General features: G+C 42.6%; 1 protein-coding gene across 2 annotated transcripts in view; it reads left to right on the top strand.

The window, feature by feature from the left end:
• The window catches only part of angpt2b (angiopoietin 2b), a 28551-nt gene extending 10196 nt beyond the window's left edge, over window positions 1–18355 (top strand). For both annotated transcript variants that reach the window (XM_033636729.2, XM_033636727.2), the window contains 6 exons: window positions 2832–3064; window positions 3649–3773; window positions 8487–8588; window positions 12898–13064; window positions 17367–17497; window positions 17737–18355. In XM_033636729.2, coding sequence (XP_033492620.1) covers window positions 2832–3064; window positions 3649–3773; window positions 8487–8588; window positions 12898–13064; window positions 17367–17497; window positions 17737–17897 — 919 coding nt within the window. In that variant the 3' untranslated portion in view covers window positions 17898–18355. The remainder of the gene's footprint in view (window positions 1–2831; window positions 3065–3648; window positions 3774–8486; window positions 8589–12897; window positions 13065–17366; window positions 17498–17736) is intronic.
• The last annotated feature ends 4343 nt before the right edge of the window (window positions 18356–22698 follow it).

Raw genomic sequence — 22698 nt, 5'->3', positions numbered from 1 at the left:
GTTTATTTATATGGATAGAAAATTCAGTTATATTACAAAATAATATCTCTCAAAGACAGAAATTCAGACAGGCCCCTATAGATAGGGGACACATACACACACTAGAGTGTGGCTACCCGATCCGAGCCAGACGGCACCCGACGGTAGGCCTACCCGACGGGTCGGGCCGGGTTCGGTGAAAAATGTATAAATTGTATTTGGGCTCGGGTCAGATTCGGTCAGCTTTCAGTGAAAATGTAGTGTAAAAATAAATAAAATCCTATTGTCTGTCCTGTTTATTGCTTGGGCACTGTTATTTACGTGACAACACCTGAACATAACACACACAGACACACACTGGCTGTTTGTTTCTACCTCTCCCCTCGCTGGAAGCCTCGGACCTCCAGCCGCCCGCCTCCACCTTGATTAAACGCTGAAAATAAAATAAAAGAGGGAGACAGGTTTTTCCTATTTTATCTTATTTTGTTATATTTTTCCCTCTCCCCTCGCTGGAAGTCTTGGACCTCCCGCCGCCCGCTCCCGTCTCAAACACGGAGGTCAGAATATGGACAGAAATATGCGGCCCGTGCCACACTCTAACACACACACACACACACACACACACAAACACACACACACACACAAGGAAAACCAGACATTATCATCAATTTATAAACACCTCCCGGACGCCCCGGACAGGACGTGAAAAGTGGACATGTCCGGGCAAAAGAGGACGTTTGGTCAGCCTATTGAAACCCTGTCCGTGTGTGTGTGTGTGTGTGTGTGTGTGCATGCTGTTTTTAGACCCTCCCCACTCAGCTCTTATTGGCCAGCTGAGGTTGATAACACTATACTACTGGTGGAACTACCCATGTGCTTCGCTGAAAATCTGAAGATGAGTCGTTAAATGCTAACTTATGTCAAGTTGTTGGCATAAGTTAAATAAATAAAAAATACTAGAAATGTCCGTTAAGCCGGAAATTATGGAAACATTTGTGATTTTTTGAAGAAATGTGCAGTGGCAACATTTAGTCTTACAATTGGGTTGCAGTCAAAAACTGCACCTACGAAAATCTGTTTTTTGTAAGTGAGGATTTGGTTACTGTAGGTGGCGCTATTTTCTTTGCCTGCTCAGTTGCTGCTTTTCCTTTAGTGATTCTAAATGAGCTGGTGTGGCTGCTGTAGGAAACATAGCACACAACTCTTCCTGAGAGCATGTTTTCTCAGGAAATAGCTACACTGGGTGGCAAAATATAAAGGCTTTCAAAAGTGTGATATACTGTATATGTACATGTATACAACTGGTCCTTTTCATGCACAGCTGGAAAAGAAAAACAGGGCACTTAGCGACTACATAATGCACATTGTGTGAGCATGTGTGTGTGTTTGCCAGTGAATAGGCAGTGCGTGTTAGGAGGGGTTTCCCCATTCTTCTCTCTAGGAACACAAGGTCAGATTAGGGCCAGCAGAGGTTAAAGACAGGGTGCTGGGCGGCGTGAAAGGGAGCGGGTGTTTTCTCTCTTTGTATCTGCTTGTTTATCATTCCATCGATCTGTACCAAGTGTGACTGGGAGAACACAGTGCCCCTGCTCCAACACCTGTTACACATCTGGCCCTGCTTGGCCTGACTCTGCCCTTATTGCCCTCGTCCTTCAAGTCGGTGACATGGCTCTGACACGCAAATAAATGAATACATCTCCACAAGGGTAAACACCATGACGGGACGCATGAAATTAGAGAGGTCATAGTAGGTTTGCAGCTGTGGAATAGAAGGGAATTGTAGTGGTTGTGGGGGGCTACTGCTGCTGATCCTTCAGGGCATGGAGCCAGTTTTTGAACTGCTGCCAACTACAAAGAGCAGAGAGGCATGTTTGTTTTCATAGGCATTACATGTAAAATACTATTGGCAGGAAGTGCTGCTTTTGTGGAGAGACGGTGGGAGCAGTCTAATAGCAATATATATATATTACAATAATAATAAATAGCACAAGATCATAAGCATAACAGTTTAATTGCCCAGGGTGCAGTGTGATCCAAAGTGCCATGTTTGTTCTGTCAAACCGTCTAACTGTTTAAACATTGCTGTGCTGGTTTACCGCCGCACTCTACACTTTGACTGTTCCTCAAAGTAAAACACACATAATGGAGAACAATTTGTTAGCTTGCTTTGCCACTTTCATTGAGTGTTCCCCCACAAAGAAAATATGAAATGAAAGTGATTTAAAAAATGATTTGAATTGATCCAGCTCTCCTTTCAGGCCACATACTGAGCTGCTGCCTAAAGTGGGAGACTGAGGATAGGCGTTTAGTGCAGCGGCTGCATGTGCACAGGCCTGAAAAGTAGCTTGTTCAATCTGGGTGGCTGGATTGTTTCAATAAATAACTGCTGCACAGTCGTTAGTCAAAGCCATAAAGATCAGGCAGCAGGGATTTATGATCTTCATTTGGAGGTGGGGGGAGTGGCACTTGTGCACATACACACACACAAACGGAGTCAGACTGTTGCCTCATGGCTATGATCGAGAGGCTTAGCATGCAGGCCCATCTGTGAATGCCGCTGCAGTACAGGTGTTTATATGATGTTAGCCCGATGAGACCATCGCGCTGATGTCTATTAGTCATCCTTATGTAAATGTGCAAGTTTGTGCAACCTCTGCTGAGATAGGTAAATGCTGAATGGATGGATTCTCCACCTGCACCCACTCTCTTATATCTCCTGCCACCCTAATCATTCATCTTTAAGATGCATCTTAACGCTTGATATATTAAGTTATCAGATTTTCACTTTCCTCCAATGCACTGTAAAGATGTTTTTGGATTTTTTTTTTTTTTTTGCTTTTTGTCTTTGATAGTTTTCTGGAGCAGAGGCTCTTAGCGCTGGAGGCTCGGTATGGGAGGGAGCTGCAGGGCTTGCAGAGCGAAAAGCAGCAGCTTCAAGAGCTTCTGGAGAGGCAGAGTCGACTGGTCAGTCAGCTCCAGGGCGAACTGGGCAGCTCCACGCTCAACAGCACCTTACTACAGAGACAGCAGGCCGTACTCACGGACACGGTTCAGCAGCTGCTGGCTATGGTCAACCACTGCAATGGTAAAGCTGAGCAGTTTATGGTTTTTAAATGAGCAAATTGTGCCGCCAACACCAGTTATTTTAAAATATATATATGTATATATATATATATATATATATATATATATATATATATATATATATATATATATTTGTGTACAACAAGAAAAATGCTCTATAGTTACTAAAGAGATAAAGAAATATTAGTCAGTATGAAACAGAGAACAAGGCACTCACTGTATTTATCACACAATTATATATTGCATTCCTATGATTTACTACTCCCTGAGTGCAGAATGACTAATGACTAATAGCATCAATAAACACCAGAATTTCATTAGACAAAAAGGGGAGCCACAGATTTTCAATTAATGAACACGGCATTTGTGAGTCAGGCCAAAAAAAGTGTAATTTTAAACAAGCAATACCTCCCAGAGCAGCTTGTAATTTAACTCCCAGACACACTACGTACATGCATGCACAGCAGGCGTTGCAGGCTTAAGCCAGAGCTTAACATTACAAGAGAACTCACATATGGGGTTTGGATTTGTGTGCAAAACCCATAAGGTTGCCATCTGTAAATAAATGCCTACATGTTTTTGCAGAAATCTCCAATATGCCCAAGGAGGAGCCGCTCAGTTTCAGGGACTGCGCGGAGATCCTGCGATCCGGAGTGACAGAGAGTGGAATATATAGCATACGCCTCCCGAACTCCACGCAGACTGTCAAGGTAGTAAGGCTTTAAAGGTCATTGGCCTTTTCTTGCAAATATCAACTAACTGACTGTGACATGAAACTTTTCTGTGAGACATGTTATCCATTTGTCTTTCAGTATCCAGCACTGGCATCATTTTTTATGCCTAGTCAGAGTAATGGCATAATATCAAGCTCACAGTCTACATAACTACATGCAAAGAATGTATTATTACTTTTTGGACAGGAGTAAACACTGGGTGGACAAACTAGTCTGATGTCATGGTAATTCGCAGGCACTTCTGGTGCAGCAGTTGATGGAAATGCCATACTGGGTTACAGAGAGCTAAAATAATAAGCAACAGGAGCATGATGCCCCGCAGGCTTCATGGTGAGTGAGTGTGCGCTGCTGAATGTAAAGTCAGAAACACTTAGGAGGTACCTCCGCTGACCTGAAGTAGCTATCCCTTGCTAACTCAACCATGGCATCCACCAGCAGGCGATCCTTTCTTCAAATCTCAGCTAGCTGTGGCGAAGATCTTTGCTCTAAGAGCTCACCACAGTGAAACACTTTTCTGTTATTCATTACTTTCAGTCTAGTTTGCTGGTTGGCACCGTCTCCTACCGCCTCTGTTTTCCCCTGTTCTTCCTCTTCATTTCCTGTGGGCAAGGCATCCAGGTGTTGGGCACTGGTGCCATGTGTTTCCTGCCAACTGGGGCCAATGTACATTTCCACTGATGCGAGTTAGTACTCCCCAAATCATTGCTGCTTTCAATCTATGCCATCTAATTCCAATGTGGCTGGCAATCTGGGTGGCTGCATGAAAGTGGGGCAGATACAAATTGCCCTATTTTCAAAGCGGAGCGCGGGCTTCCTCACTTGGACACGAGACAAAAAGCATACACATATGTGTGGAATGCAAATCAGGCTATATGAGACATCTATGAGACTTTTAATCACCAGGGTTGTGAATAATGATTGGATTTAATAACCAAATAATTCATAGTTTGGATCGGCTTCTTTGTAATTTTTCATAACTCATTACAAGCTACAGATGCACAGGGCTCATAACATTAAACACATTAGGGCCTCTCACTAAACACATATTGTGAGGTAACAATTTTGTCCCCGAGAGCCCTTTACAAATAATGACCACGGCATTATCTTTTTTTTAAATCAAAACATTACTCAAGTTGTCTGGATATTTGCATGTTATTGTAATGGATGTGGCCCTAACTGACTCCTCGCTGGCTAATAATAAGTAAATTTAGAGTTTTAAATACGGATCTGGTCTAAATCACAATAACGACCACATTTGGGAAATGACTTCAATTCATCTATTTAAAGACCCTGTTTTTGTATTCAGTGCGATGCGTTTAAGGCCAGATCATTGGCCTAATATGCCGGAGGATAATCACAGCGTATTGCCAGTCTGCTCTGTTTTCAGAGGTAAAAGACCTGAGTGCCTTTTGACCGTGATTTAGCTTTCCTATTCTGGGAAAGTGCTGGAAACTCTCATTTCATTTCTGGCAGAAAATAGCCCGTTGAGTTGTCGGAATACAGAGACCCCTTGGGACGCTGCCCACATACCAGCATCCATACTGTCTGACTCTTGAGACAGGTCAGGGTGGTTCATATGGTGGACAAGATTCAAGTAACCTGCCAAGCAAATCGATTTTGTTTCGTCAGTAATAAACCTCATTGCAGGTTGTAGAGGTTATCGAGTCAAAGCCACTGACAATATATCTAATTTGAGACGACAACATGTAGCACAGAGACTGAAACATACTACAGTGCCTAAGAAAACAGTCCCACCCTGTAGCCTTGAGGTATGCACAATGAATACACTTGTTCAATTAAGAGGGATCTAATCTTACCACCCATGGGAGAAATTCACAGACATTTCATCACAATACCTAAGAGAGGCTAGGATATGTCCAGTCAAACACCTTGAATATGTAAAACAAGTCCCTCGCCGAGTTTAAATATCAGGTTCTGCCAGTAGATGAATGAGTGCAGTTCATTTGTTCTCCCGAACATATCTACATATGGCAAAATGTGCAGCCAAGTACGAAAGAAAACAGTGTGTGTAACCAAAAACGCAGATGCCTCCTCCTCAGCCCCGACTCAGGGGAATAAGAGAACATGCTGATATGTTAGTTTTTCCTCCCCACCTGGGTCGTATCATTGCATGACACCCTGAAATGTTGGGTTCCTCGCCTCCCCCCTTACTCCTGATGCTTCCAAGGCATCCTTCAAATAACAAAAAGACTACGTGTTTTATTTCTTTGTTATGTCTTGCCACTTTTCTCTCCGCTTTCTCTTGTTTACCGCTCAGATGCTGTAAAATGTGACATCTTGAAACTAATCCCAGTTTACTGGCAGATATACTTGAGTAGCTGTCAAGTGGAAAACAGAAAAAGGCTGGGTATTGTTTAAAGAAATGTTCAATATTGGGGCCAATATGGTGCTAATACTAGAACACTGTTATGTTCCTTATACCTTGATTTAGGGAATATTGATGTATTAACCTTTGCTTGTTGTTTTTATGGCCAAACAGCACACGCGTATCAGTTTTAAACGAAATAACTGCATCTATATCAATCACAGCTGCACAAATAAATCACTTTCTAGTAGCAATCAGATGGTTATATGCAATGTGAAAGGGGTCGTTTGCAGCGATGAAGAGAACTCTGCAGTTCCCCTCAGGTCGACAGAATATTTTGCTTTCTTTCCTCAACAAGCAGTTGTTTTCAGCTAATAAGCTCTGATGTACCCACTCCACACTGTTGGCCAAGCACCAAACAACTGTTAGTGACTAGTTGGTTAACACAGTGGGGCATTTTCTTTTTTTATTGGAATTGCCAGGTGGCTTGACACACAGCTCCAAATGAATGCTTTGCATCTGCTGAATGAGGGAAATTATTGTGGAAAATGTGGCTGCTATAAGGTGATAATTATGTCGATGTTCTGTTTACCGCTTGTGCGTCCGCCTCTGAAACGATCAGTTATTGCCACTTCAAAGGTGCACCATGCAGCAGGATGGTTGGTTACTGACTATACACATGCTTGCCAGTGAAAGTGAGAGTAAAATCAAACCCCAGATTCACTCTTGTTTTGTATATCTGCATTTTTTCAGCGCTGAGTCTCCTGGATACCTGCTGCTTATATGGTCAGGCAGCTGGGTGCGACATTTTTATAAAGCCCTGACTTCACTTGAGCACTGCGGGGGTACACGGCCATAAATTTCCTCAACACAGAAAATAAAATACAGGCAGAGGGCAGAGTCTCTGCAGAAAAATACACAGCCACACACTTCTAGTGGGTCAGGAGTAGAGTTGTACCGATACCAAAGATACTGTATTATAACAAGATGGCCCACCTACAATATACCCCCATTGTATGAAATGGTATACATTTCCAGTCTCCTAAGCAGGCGTTGTCCCCCGTAGCCCAATCAAAGACGATGGAGAACCGCCAATCAAAGACGACTATCCCCAACCTCGCTTGGTTATCGTAGATTAGCTTGGCTAACCGTTAGCCATTAGCGGTGTCTGTAATAACTCAGTAACTCGATAAATGGTCCGTGAAAAAAATATTTTTTCCAGCAGATATCTTAGTTACAATATGATTGAGCTAGCAAAGCAGTTTTGTGTTGCTATGTGTGGTATTTATTCAGTTTTGGGAAATCACGATGTCTAGAAAGCATCAGTGGCTGCAGCTGACAGGGACAGCTAACAGCAGCAGCAAAGCTAACATCAGGACGTCATCTGTTAAAAGCCTCTCGTTGTCGGATACGACATGAAACTACTCCAGTTAGCTCAATCATGTTGTAACTAAGACATCCGCTGGAAAAAGATATTTTTAGTAATCCAGTATCTTTGGTGAAACTGCACTGATTTCAGCACCAGAGAGGAGATATCTGTTGCCAGATCTCGCGAGAGTGTGTTGTTGAGACAGAGACAGGTCTTGAACAAAGTAAATTTTCTCCTGATTTGTCCGTCTGAAATTTGCCATTTTGGTGTCAGAATGTTCTGAAAATATGTGGCTTGTGATAAATGGGTCCAATATCTGTTTCTGTGACTATGGGGTGAAAGAATCGGCCATAATCTGTAATCACGTTCATTTCTCCCACTGAAGTCAATGGACTCAGGACCTGCTGTTAGTCTCCTAAAGGGGCGTGGTGGTCGTGAACCCCACGTGACACTGATACAGGAAACTGACTCGCAGTGGACCGTCTTGGTTTATCCACCGTCTTTGCCGATACCGATAGCAGTATCGGAAATGCCTCCGATACTGCCTAAAATACAGTATTGGGTATCGGCGAGTCCAGCCTCTGACCAATCCAATACCACGTAATGCCTCACATCATTATGCATACGCACACTACAGGCAAACGAAACGGAAACGGAGCAGAGTTTAAAAAGCATTCTACTGTAGCCTTTAAAATGTCTTGATCTGTGTCAACACTCGATAATAATAATCAAAAAAAAGTTTTGAGACACACAACAATTCATATCCCATCCATTTTTTTTTACGCGCTGGTATCGGATTGGTACTTGGTATCAGCAGATACCTGAGGTTCAGGGATCGGAATCAGTATCAGAAAGGAAAAAGTGGTATCGGTACATCTCTAGTCATGAGTGGTGATTGAGAGGGATTACTTAAAAAATCTTTCCTGACTTGATCAGTTTTGCTACCCTGCCCTAAGTAATAAAAGCGTCTTCTACCTTGCTGTCATTTCCACAGGTGTTCTGTGACATGAAGACTAGCGGTGGAGGGTGGACGGTGCTGCAGCATCGGAGAAATGGCTCCGTAAACTTCCACCGTGTCTGGAGGGACTACAAAATGGTGAGCACTGCAGAGGGTAGGGTTAATGTGCACCAGTATTAGGTAGCATGGATCAGTGTTGTGGGGCTGGACAGGAGGTTCCAATAACCGTCCATGGGTGATTTGGCACAGGGAGGCGTGGGATACCAGCTAGCCTGTGATCCCAGGTGACCTGCGTTTGTTGTATTTGGCTGCCCCCGTGTTCTCTACCACCTCCCATGTTATTGCACCTGCTCTCGTTCCCTCTCCCTGTCACACTCCCACACACGCTCATGCACAAACACACACACATAATGTACTTCAATGACCCGCAGATCACTACTGTTTCTATCCATCCTTAATCCCAGAAGCTTTCCCGTGTAGGGAAATGATTGTGCAGTGATGAAAGTAACAGTGTTTCCAAATTCTAGGTCTGAAAAACAAACTGGATACAATGCAGTCGTACACTAGAGACTATGAAGCTGCTCCAGCACTCTGGCTGAACCAAGCATGTTTTGACACCTTTGGCTTTTGTTTTGTTTGGACTTACATTTAGACAGGGCTTTTTCTTTTAACTTCATCACAAAGTTTTCTCGATAGAATCAATATTCTGTTTGCGCAACACAGAAAAACATAATGCTTGCAAGCTTCTTTTTTTTTTGACTGTGTTAAATTACACACAACAAATGAGTGAAGCTAGTTTGGGATTGAGTGGAGTAGCAATTTGTCTCTCACCCACGCCAACAAATCAATTGCCACAGTTTGGGTTGGAAATAGGATGCAGAGAGGACTGCGACTGCAAACAGAAAGAGTGAGACCAAAAACAGGCTTAAAAAACCTCTTTCAAGACCAATATTTTTTCAAGTGGATGATAAATATTTGGTTCCAGTTGGGTCGTGGGAGCACAGAGGCCCTGTAGATGGCAGATAACGTATGTACTAAAACACTTCACTGCCTCGGCTCACACTCTATATTCTCAGAAACTGTGGTCAGTGTTGATCAACTGTTAAAGCCAGGCCTTGCTGGTTGAATGATGAATGCTCCAAGGCTCTCACTGTGTATTCACTCTCACTTAAGACCAATAACAAACCGAGAGTCTGACAGCGAGACAAAGTGACTTAGAGTGTAGAGGTAAACAAGAAGAAAATGTCCTTCTGATAGACTGAACAAAAGTTTTATTATTCACAGCTCTGCCTTGAAAATGCAATCAGCCTTGATGGTTACATGCTTACTGACTGTCGGATAACATGCGCATTCTCAAATTTGTTTGGCCTTTTCAAACTGTGAATCCACATTCGCTTGCCTCAGTCAAACAACTGACACAACAGCCCTCTGTGAGATTCATTAGAGGAAGCCACATAACATTTCTCCTCTTAAGCCGCCTCTGTGAATAGAACATTGCGTGTTATTATCATTTCCCTGGAGCGGCGACATCCAATCCTGCAGCGCACTGTTCCTGTCAAAGCCATCACCCCCATGTGGCTCACTGTTTCTGTTTTCATTTAATGCTGCGGTTTCTTTTGTGAAATCATGTAAATGCTACTGTGCCTTCAACCTGTTAACATCATTTAACACTGACTCCTGGTGCAGATTTATGTCCTTGATACTTCTCTTTTATACACTCGTTTTTTTTATATTCCGCCTCTGTATAATGTAGAAATGGTTGATAAATTAAAGGCAAGCTGCCAGATGAGCTTCAGTGCTCAGCTCTGAACTCTACAGGAAGAAGGGACAGCATTCCTACAGAATATATTCCGTCAATTGATGTTTTGGTGATGGTGCTGTGGAGGGCTGTCGAAATAAGTCCAGAATCTTCAATAGCCATAATTGTCTGGTTATTGAGGGTGCTTTCACACCTGCCCTGTTTGGTTCAGTTCAATCAAACTCAAGTTCGTTTGCCTGCTAAGTGCGGTTCGTTTGGGCAGGTGTGAACACAGCAATCACACTCAGGTGTGCACCAAAACAATCTGACCGAGACCTTCTTGAAGAGGTGGTCTCTGTCCGGTTACAAATGAACTCTGGTGCGGTTCGTTTGTGGTGAGAACGTGTTCTGACCTGGATCTGAACCAACTGCAGTCACATGACACATTGTTTGGGTTAAACATGAGCATGTTACAGTCCTGGAGGATTATTAATGTGCACCTCCTCCTGTACTGCCTTAATATGCACATTCAGCACATCCAATGCATCAAAACATTGTTTTCTAGTTGGAGCCGCGCCTCGTTTTCAAACTGTATGGTTTGACTAAAATGAACAATGACAGCAATATAGTCCACGATGAGCAGCGCTAAAATCAACCTGCGTAGTTGTCCCTCCATTGTGACATTAGAAAGTGTCACATTTATCTTGCAAATGTACTCTTCTTCAATGTTTGCTTTACTTCCTGGATTTTTCCCACATGGAAATTCTGACCAATCAAGAGCAGCTTTCTTACAGAAGGTATTTTATCTGGTCCTCTTGTAAATGCTGCCGTGAGAACACGAACCAACTCTAGGCAATTATACAACTTTGTGACAAAATTAGTCTCTGATTCAGACCAAAGCAAGACAACTCTAGGTCTGAAAGCACCCTTAAAGGACTCTTTATTCGAATCATTGCATTGTTTTGTGATGACTGCTAAGTACTTTTATAATTGTGGTTATAATGACAAACTGCGAGACACCCCGAAATCCAAAATATGAATTTTTCTTATTACCTGCAGTGCTTTTGATCAGTCTGGATTGTTTTAGTGTGAGTTACTGAATGTTGGAGATGTCTGCCTTCTCTCGAATGTATTGGACTAAACTACACCTGCAAACTGTACCACTACACAGAACAAGCATGCATCTACTGTTAGCTCACTTAGCAACACTGAGCTAGCTAATGTTACAGCTCAGCCAAGGAGGACACCATTTAGGTTATATATAGCACTGTCATGAGTACGAGCTCCTTGTCCATTAGTAGATGCACATCTCGTTCATCTCCAGTGATACGGTTGGCGCATGCAGCTGGTAGAAAGAAAGTAGCTTCTACATGAAACTGCTCACAATAAGATTATCTTGAGTAACTGGTTTCTGGAAAGAGATGTTGTTGAGATTCTCTAATATATGTTTTGGCACTTTCGGCACAACAAGCTGAGTACCATGTAATTCCATTATATGCAAGAGAAGGCAGACATCTCTACAGCTGAGATCTCCAACACTCAGCAACTCACACCAAAACAATCAAGACTAATAACTAGCACTAAAAGTAAGAGGAAAAATGTGTATTTTTGACTTTGGGGTGAACTGACCCTTTAAATCATGCCTGACAATTAAGGCTCAAAACGAAAGAATACTTGGCATTTCTATTTTCAAACAAGTGCGTAGGAGAGGGACGAGAAGAATAAAACTTGTAATAAAGACTCCTGCACACAGTCTAACTTGCAAAATATGATTGATGATTAATGATTTTAATGTTGCAGCGTTTCGGTAACTCGACCTTCATGAGGCAAACAGCACAATTAAAGCTAAAAGATATCATATAATTTCACATACTGAAAGCGAGCTCTGAAGGACTGGAGATTGGTCTTTGTGAGAAAACATTCAATCCTTGCTCATTTTTTTAAAATATAAAAAACAATACAAAAGGGAATTTCACTCACTGATAAACACCTGTCAGTGCATGTTCACCAGAGAACAGCAAATTCATTTTGTAGTTTGACTAACTCACACAAAAGAAAAACGCCCTCTGATGCCATTGATTGATCCATCTCTTGATTTTATGAGTGATTAGTGGACCCAGAGAGATTGGAATGGTGTGGTTGAGATCTGGTGATTGCAAAAGCTTTATCATATCTCATCATCTTCACACTCACCAAACCCTTTAGGGCTCCCCTGTGCCCTGTATAGCAGCATCTGTGTTTGTTTGGTTTCACCTGCCTGCATCCTTTTGTAATTTCCTCCTCAAAAAAATATTTCCTATGTTCTTGCCCAGCTTATTCTGCCCTGGTGATCACTCAGTGTTGTTTTCCCTTGCCAAAAATGAGACGAAAACTCATGTCCAGCTCCCAAGCTCAAACAAACAGTGGATCCGTCCACAAAGCCAATTTTATTTTACTGTAAGTGTTGCAAGCACAGACAGAGCATTTGTAGGATATTAGAGAAAATTAAAGTCTCAATTGACTGGCCTCTTGCTTTGGGAGCGGAGTATTTCACTTCATAAACTCAGTGGACTGTCTTCAGCCATCAAAATGATAAATGTGACTTCTTAAATTGAGGTCCATTTTCATATTAACTCCAAAAAACACTTGGCAGATCCCTGGTAAAATCACCCCCTTTGTTAGAATATTTTCTTGTTCCATTGTTTCTCTCTGTCTTTGTGTCTAATCCAGGGCTTTGGAGAGCTGTCTGGGGAACACTGGCTGGGGAATGATATCATCCACAGGCTGACCAGCTCGCAGGAATACAGTCTGCATGTCCAGCTAAAAGACAGAGAGGGGAACGAAGCTTTCTCGCATTACGATCGCTTCTACATAGATGGAGAGGACAACAACTACAGGTACCAGCTTTCAATATATATAATACAGAAGTGAACATGCAGGCTTGTAATGATGTAATGCTCAGATCAAAATTCACCCCTTTAATTATTAAATCAACCAATTACCAAAAGTGTTTAGTAATTAGCACATGATAGCACAAGATATGACAAAATGTGAAACTAAACCACTCCTTGTACACTCAGGTCTCCAATTAAATTATTTCGCTTTGTCAAAAATCAGACGTGAATAGGGGTATAATGACGGTGCTTTATTTCAGTCAAGTGTTTTATTAAGAGCCTTCTATTGTGAAAGGCATAATTGCAACGCAGTAACACCCTTTCAATTGTAGGCTCCCCTCTGGGTGCAAGACTTTTAATATCACGACAGATTAGAAACCGTTATCAACAGCTCATACTCCTTTCTATTTTCTCGTTCTCTAAGCTTCCTTATCCCCGAGCACTGAAGTTAAGGAACCACTTGGACCATTTTTAAGAATGTCATTCAAAATGATGAGCTCAGTGGAGGGCACGCAGCCACTTTCGCCTGCCTCCATTTTTCTTCTCCCATCACCGCGGCTACCGCTGCCCCTGAAAATCCCCAAGGGGAGCCACCTCCACTGGAGTATAACAGCAACGCTCGGCAATACCTGCCCCTGCCAGGAACTGACAACTCAAACCAAGCTCCGCGGTAACCCTGCAATCACTAACAAGATTATGTGTGGGTGTGCTGAGGCCTTGCTTCTTTCAAAACAGACAAAAATAAAATGTAAACTAAAATAGTTGCGCTCAAATTTCACATATATTCACAGGAATTTGCTTTTGTTTTGTGGAAGTTTATGGAGATTGATGCTCTGAGAGATGAAAAAAATCATAGTCACATGTGGGTGTGTGCTTTCCAAGATCCCTAATAGTGCAGCAAATTGCATTTGCCTGAGTTTGTTCCACATAATTAGCGCGATGAAACTGAATGTTTCACAATTTTGCTGTAGGCTACACCGTGTGAGGTGAGGCACCTGAATGAATATAATCACCTCTGTAGCTTGCTACCTCTGAGATCATGTTCTGTGTAACCAGTTCAATATGCACCAGCTTTACTAGCATGCTCAAGACGCTGGCTTTGTCTGTGGGTTTATATTAAAACTCCCAAGCCGGAGCTGCGGTGCTATGCAGCCAGTCAGCCAAAGCAATCCTCCACCTCCTCAGCTGCATCCAGTGTGCTCCCCAGAGCAACATGGAGGTCTTCACCTAAAACTCATAACATTATTCATACATTAATCATCAGCATGACAGACCGCTTTCCCCTCTGAGGTAGCCAAGAACAGCCATTCTTTGAGTTAAACCAATGGTAGGCATTCCTTTTAATGTAACAGTATATTTGTCATTAAGGGATACAATAACAATATGAAAAGACAGTCACCTTGAAAAGGATTAGCCTGTGGTTTGCGGTATTGGTGGAATAGCTGAACTAATACGTCTGGAAGTCATGGCTAATGCAAAAGTTTTGCAGAGTAAGGAGAACTGGCACCGAACACTCTTTCCAATAGGATATCCTGTAGCCTGTGGTTACCATCCTGTCTAATTTGATAGTTTTTAATTTGCTCCACGTCACCGGTCCATCGTGAAGAGAAAAGTTAAGTCGTCGAACAAAAATATCCCCTCATGTATTATTCCAGCCTCTCTGCTATTCTATCATTATTCCCGTCCGCTGCGCTGTCATTTCAAACTCCCCTCTTGCTGACCCTCATGATGTGTTGCCCTGCCCTGTGAACTTACAAATTCAAGAGGAGGATTCTTCATTTAGTCATCACAGACAGCGTGCCCCGGGCTACGGAGGGAGGGGGGTCACATAACTCAGGGGAGAGTCCAGTACTAACTAGACAGAATGACAGGGCAGAGGAGAGGGCAGACAGCAGGGCTGACCTCCTCGTCCACGCTCTTCAAACCAGCACTGACACACACACACTGACACATCCACACACAGACTCCATTGCTGGGGACACTGTGTGAAAATAATTGAGCGAATCAATTTAACTTGGGCAGAGATTTCTTTTAGACTGTTTGGGTTGTTTCACAAAGCACAGCATGGCAGAAAAATAATGAGACGCACTTTAGGTTAGTTTTTATTTTGATGCTTGACAACGATAGGAACCGAGGGAAGATGATGCCTTGCATTAAAGTAGGCTATTTGTACACACTGTAAACAGGCTATGATCTCCCGCTGTGGTTTACAGGTGGTTCTACCTGTATATTCTTTGATTATTTTACATTTATCTTTGATTGTGAAATAATGCATCCAGGGTCCTTTGAATTTAACATTGCGTAAGGCACAACTCTACAGACTCCAAACGACAGAGAAGAGCATTGAGTCTTGTCCCACTTAACATGCTGTCTATTTACCAAAATGAAATCCTAATGTCAGGTATGCCCTGAGGCACTGATAGGAGCGACACATTAAAAGTGAACAACAGACCAGGTTTGGGCCATATCAAGATATTACAGCGTACCATTTATGATTTTCATCATCTTCAAAATGCAGATGCCTCTCTTTCAATTAAACTGATAGAGATGCTGTATTGAGGCGATGTGTTGCCACCAGAGGTCAGTCTCTACTGACACGCAGCTGAGCTGAGAAAGATGCCAAATGCCAGTGGTGGGGATAACGTTACCGGACTAGTTAAAACAAAAAATGCCTCAGCCTCTGTTTGAGAGTATTAGTGGACCTGCACTTTAGCGCCTTTCTATTCATCCAACAACTCAAAGCACTTTTTACACTTATGCCGTGTCTCAAATCGCGTACTTCTGGACTTACACTTAATATTTTAAGTGCTTAAGTGCGTTCACACTGAGAAGTATGGAAAAATGCAGTGCACTATGAGTACCCGGATGGTGCACTCAAAACAGTCAAGAAGTTGAGTGTGGAACTATGGACACTTCTCGCCCTCAATGGTCGCCATCTTGGCTACGTAGCGGAAGGGGAGGGACCACATTTCAAACTGGAAATGGTGGCCGAGGACTGTGTGACCGTGAACGTCGCTGCATTGTACAAATACATGTGTTTTTTGCACTAAGCACCACTATACTGTTGTCGGGTATAAGCCAGCAGTATGTTTATTGGGTTAGTTTAGCAGTCTGTAATGATTTGGTACCGCGAATGAGAATGCGAATGCTAATGCTAGTTTGCTAACTAGCTAACAGCTGCGGTCGTCATTTCCGGTAACAACAGCACACGCACAACAGCAGTGTTTGGTTTGAGACAACACTACCCTGTCGAAATTTGCGCACTACACCAATGAGTACATAGTGCACATAGTATACTACATGGAAGTGTACTAACGGAAGTAGGTGATTTGAGACACACCATTAGAGTCCCATTCACCCACATTCATAAACTGGTGGCCGAGGCTACCATACAAGGTGCCACCTGCTTTTAACACACTCACACACCGGTGGAACAGCCATCGAGAGCAATTCAGGGTTCAGTATCTTGCTCAAGGATACTTCGACATGTAGATGGGGGAGCCGGGGATTGAACCATCGATCATCCGATTGGTGGACGACCTGCTCTACCTCTGGGCCACAGCCGCAGCATTGCCAACTATAACTTTATCTTCTTCAAACTATGACAACAGTTTATTAGCCACATGATTTTATTCAACACATCATCTCTGTTAATCCCACTGATGTGTCAGTAGCCGCTGCGGCAACAAGTGTCACTGGGTCATCCAGCAAGAAGGGAGCTTTTTTTTCCTATGTGGTCATTATTCAATGGGCCATAAGTATTTAAACCCAGCAAGACTTGCCTTACTGCATATTAGAAACACAGCATTTTAAGATAAACAATGACGTACGTGCTGCAATTACTCCAGTAGCTCAGCTTTTACAGTTTTCTTTTCACACAAATACTGCCATATACTGTACACCCCAGTGAAATGTCAGGAAGGTATGGAGGTATGGGAAAAATCAATGCTGCCCAAGCCTACTTCAAACTGTCTCCTAAACAGCAGCTCCAACAAATAAAAGTTGGACGCACCAAGTTAGATATTTTGCCTTTCTCATCCCTTTGCTATCCTGTTGTATCAAGGCATCACACACCAGATGGTTTGGTAAACATGATTGTGCTGTGATCACTTCACCAACATAACATCAGTGGATTTCAGTAAAACAAGAAGTTCAAACAGTTTTCGGGCAGTAACCACTGCCTGCCATGTGGAGCTGCCAACAAACAATGTTGCCCAACACAGCTTTCAATAATAAATAAAAGTGCCTGTGGCTGAGCTTTTCACTGAAGATCTTTGCTCTTTGACTGCTCTCCCAAAAATCCAGCCTTCACGTCGAGGGCTTCAGTGGCACAGCTGGACGGACAAGCAGCCTCACCCACACTGGCACCCAGTTCAGCACCAAGGACAGAGACAACGACCGCTGCACCTGCAAGTGCGCTCAGCTCGCATCTGGAGGTACCCGACTCCTGCTACTCATCAACCCCTGACTCAATCTGTCTCTCCTTACAACACATCTTGTTAAATATTTCTATCCACCCCTTGTAAATGTCCCGAAGTGCATTTCATTTTCCCTCTGCGCCAATATAAAGTTACTGCTGACTTACAGCTGTACATTTGGGTGTTACATTTCATGAGTTTGAATTTGATTAATTCTGACTTTTTCCCTTGAACTCTCTGGCACATTCCCTCTCTAGGTTGGTGGTTTGAGGCTTGCGGTCCATCCAACCTGAATGGCATATATTACCCCAGCTCATCCAGTGTGATTCGCTACAACGGTATTAAGTGGTACTATTGGAAGGGTCCTAACCTGATGGCGACCATGACAACCATGATGGTGCGCCCAGCAAACTTCTGACGGCATGGCTTGGCCTCCAATCAATATAATGAACAATATCCAGGAAAATGTATATATTGGGAGGAAATTCGAATCTGACTGTTGATACTTCAAGCTTCTGGACATTTTGAAGCACGGCTTTGGCAACTACCTGAGGACACGCGCCGACTTTGAGCAAATGACTGTGGTTTGAGTGAATTCCTGAGTGAGAAATTCAATCAACAATATCATTCACAAAGTTGCCCAGATATTTTAATATGGACAACTTGGACAGGAAGAAGGTATGAGCTTTTCTACAAATTACAAAACACAACTGATCACATCATATTTTAACATATGATCAGTAACTCAACTTCAAATAAAATTCAACTGATTAATGGATAAACTCTTAGAGACACTTTATAGCAATATCTATTTTCATATCAAAGTCTGAGAATGCGTCTGTTTGTTTGCTGTAAATAAATATGACTAAACTGCAATAACTGAGACACCGCTTTGTATATATTTTACAGAACGTCAAGTGATTAAAGGGACAGTTCACCCCAAAATCCAAAATACATATTTTTCCTCTTACCTGTAGTGCTGTTTATCAATATAGATTGTTTTGGTGTGAGTAGCTGAGTGTTGGGATATCAGCTGTAGAGATGTCTGCATTCTCTCAAATATAATCAAACTAGATGGCACTCAGCTTGTGGTGTTCAAAGCACCAAAAAAATACATTTGAGAAACTCATCAACAATGTCTCATTCCAGAAATCATCCATCCATCCATTTTCTAACCGCTTATCCTCTTGAGGGTCGCACGGGGGCTGGAGCCTATCCCAGCTGACATTGGGTGAGAGGCAGGGTACAACCTGGACAGGTCGCCAGACTATCACAGGGCTGACACATAGAGACAGACAACCATTCACACTCACACTAACACCTACAGACCATTTAGAGTCACCAATTAACCTGCATGTCTTTGGACTGTGGGAGGAAGCTGGAGTACCTGGAGAAAACCCACGCTGACTAGGGATGGGTCACGATTTTCGAATTTCGAATAGTCGTTTTATTTTTGAAAAATCTATTTTTTAATGCAACTATTACTATTCGCCGTCTTATTTCCCCCCTCTATTTGACATGCAATTCAGCTCCTAACTGCACGAGGGCAGTATAGGATTGCTACAGCAGTGTGAGATGGGCCACCAGCTAGTTTGATGCTCTTCTACAAACAGGAGAAACATGCAGAGACTACTACTCCGCGAGGAATGTCCGCAGTCATTCGGGCTTTCATAGTCGAGCGCACTTCTGCGTTGTAGTTTCCTGTAAAAATGTCCATGAAAAATCCCCGCGATGTGAAAAATACATGCCGAGCAGTCACTGGTGCATGGAGCAGAGTCCATGCTGTCGTAAAATCTGAGCTTTGCGCGCACAGGGCTTGCGGACGTCCACTTTGAGTCCGCGCGGACCTCCGTGGAGTCCGTTCCGCCCGAGTATGTTCGGACATTTAATGATGAATGGACCTCTGTGTGCGTGGCTCCGGGGGGGGGCGATTATTCGAAAAATTGTCGAATAGTTGCCATAATTTTTGAATAGTGTTTTTGCTTGTGATGCCCATCCCTAACGCTGACACGGGGAGAACATGCAAACTCCACACTCGGGATTGAACCAGCAACCCTCTTAAAGTGAGGCGATGGTGCTAACCACCACACCACCGTGCCGCCCATTCCAGACATCATGACCTACTTATTAAGGATAATACAAAGACCTTGTTGTGCAAAGTTTCATTTAGGAACTATTTCTTCTACAGAACTATACCCACCAGTCGTATCACTGCCCAGAAGGAAGAGTGCATCTACTGCTGGACAAGAGGCTCGTGCCTGTGAGAATGCAAGATGTAAACATTATTGTGTCCTCCTCAGCTGGGCTGTAACATTAGCTAGCTCAGTGGTGCTAGGTGAGCTAGCAGTAGACATATGCTTGTTGTTTTTTTTCTTTATCATCAAAAATACAAATATTAACAATAAAACATCGGAACAAATCTTCGATACAAGTGCATCAAAAGAAACACAACTACTCAAGCATGTTGAAATAAATACATCAAAACAAATAAGAAAAAGCAAAATGAGGAAGTGAATAAATGAAAACTATAAAATAAAGAAAAACCAGGGTGTCATCAACATTGATTCTACACAATCTCGTTCTCTCCATAAAAAGACAGATTCATCTCTATCAACTGCATACATGAACTTTACATACACACTACAGAGATTCCTCAACATAATACAGGTATCACTGTTTACAGAGCATAATTCCTGGACATGTCTAATGCTGCATTCACATGGAATCAGGCAGACGGCGGACGGGAGACATCTGCTGGATGGAACGGGAGAAATAAATAAGCGGTCTGACGGAACAGCACGACGGCAAAATGAGACACATGACTCGTGACACATGATTGTTGCTATTGCGATGTTTTGGGGCTACAGAGAGCTAATGTTAGCCAGATAGCTCGCTAAGCTAATAAAGCAATTCACAACGTTAAGTTTCATATTACGTACCTGGTATTCCACCCAGCTCTGCGCTAATCGCGTCCCATATGTACGCCTTCTTGGAAGCATCATGGTAGGCTTTTAAAGTTTGGTCATATAATTCTGGGTGCTGCTGCACCAAAAGCACTAGCTTTTCGTTGTCGAGTTCCACCATGTTTTCTTTTCTGTTTTGAAACTACGTCACACCCGGTTGAGTATTCTGTGGCCGGTGAACAGTAAAAGTTAAAATATTTTAACTTTGGTCGGCATTCAAGGTGGTGATACAGTTCTTTAGAAAGAAAATAGTTCCAACATGAAACTGCTCACAACAAGGCCTGTCGATTATCTTGAGCAATCGGGTCACGATTTCTGGACAGAGACATTGCTGATGAGTTTTTCTTAATTATTTACTTGGCGCTTTGAGCACCACAAGCTGAGTGACATCTAGTACTATTATACTGGAGAGAAGGCAGCCAGCTCTATGGCTGATATCTCCAACACTCTGCAACTCACACCAAAAAAGTCTGGACTGATAAGTAGCACTACAGATAAGAGGAAATATATCTATCATTGATTTTGGGTTGAACTCTCCCTTTAAAAATATATACCCCACTATAAAGTCTTAATTTCACACTAAGTGCTTTATTGACTTTGGTTGTTGTGATTTGTGTAATGTCTGGTATTAAGTTATATTTCTCCTTTGCAATGGCCTGATTGTAACTTTTCCAGTAGCATCACCAGGCTGTAAAATATCAGTACTTGTTTATAACTGTAGTTGAGTCCATACACAATATAACATACAATAACCTACAGTGACTTCAATGGTTTACCACTGTTATAAAACAACACCATAAAGAACAGCAACAATAACAGGCTTTGCCCTTTGCTGTATCTTCCAAAGGGCTTTTCAGAATGAAATATTCCCCATTCTTTCCAGGCACACCTCTCGTAAAACTTTATTTGTGAGAGATTTCGCTCATAAAAGTACATCATACACTTTCACTGGTGTGATTTACTTTCAAAAATGAAACATTTGTAATAACATCTGGGAACAAAGTAGTAAATTCAGTTTTTACTTTGTTAAAACAATAAAACCATATACAGTCTTCGGTGCCTATGATCAGCAGTGCCAGGTGCTTGTTACCATGCAAGCTACATAAACCCCAACAAGCCTCGCATGCTGGACTCAGGAAGTCAGATGGGAACTGTCGACGATTGATCTGATGAATCATCCAATAACACCGGTCCCTGTGGTATCCATTAGAAAGCGGATGGGTTTCACCTCGGCTTACTATGACCTGGATGTCCCCATGTACGCTGGGGACAGCAGCCATTGCTAACTGGACACACATGGATGTCAGCTGGCCGTGTCTACAACGTCTGCTAATTGCTGTGTTTCATTCACAGAAGGAAGAACACTTAAAGAGCTCATCATCTTTGCCGAACGCAGCACCCAGTGCGATTCACTTCTGACTGCTGCAAATTTAATATAACTGCAGATATAAGACAATAGGCGTAATGAGCTGTGAGCCAGGTCTCTGTGTTTTCACGTCGTACTTATTCAAATCATTTTCAGAGATGCGTAAGAAAGAAATATATTCTGAATGAAAAAGGAGATCACTCATTTTTTTATAAATAAATAGCTTAAATAAATAGCTTTTCTGTGCATGGCTTCACTGAATCTGTGAAGGACTTATGTACGCTCAACTGCCTTTGATTTACTACTCTATTAGAAAATATGCGGGAGCGGCTCAGGACAGTAAAACTACTCAAAGGGATAACAGCGCTGCCACTGTGCCTGACCGCAGCTTAAATGTGTGTGGATAAATAAATGATTCAATCATGCTTGAATCTGTAATGAAACAACAAATATCATCACAAGTGGATGGAGCTATAGATATACAACTCACAGGCTGTGACAAGACCTGAACCACGTAACATCACACACCGTGCAAGCAGAAAAGCACCCACACACATTCACACTCACACACCCATGCTCTGCTTGCATGCGGTGACCCCACTGCTAAACAAGTTTATTACGACCTCCAAGGGCTGGACAGGCGATAGATCACAGCGGGGGAGGCCAGGGGTGAATCCATCAAAGCGACTTTAATAAAGACCACTTGATTTGGCCTGCTGGCTCAACAGATGAAATGGTTGTGTTCAGGTCCAGTGAAGCAGACCAGAGTCTGGGATGCATCGCTTCTCTACTCGTCCCAGTCCCTGTTTATTAGACGGGTTATTTGTAGGCGCAGTGGCAGAGAAACAAAGAGATCATAACTTTAGCACTGGGTTACAATATTATCAATA

The sequence above is a fragment of the Epinephelus lanceolatus genome, chromosome 16, assembly GCF_041903045.1.
Source record: "Epinephelus lanceolatus isolate andai-2023 chromosome 16, ASM4190304v1, whole genome shotgun sequence".
NCBI lineage: Eukaryota > Metazoa > Chordata > Actinopteri > Perciformes > Serranidae > Epinephelus > Epinephelus lanceolatus.
This window is presented reverse-complemented; position numbering and strand designations above follow the sequence as displayed.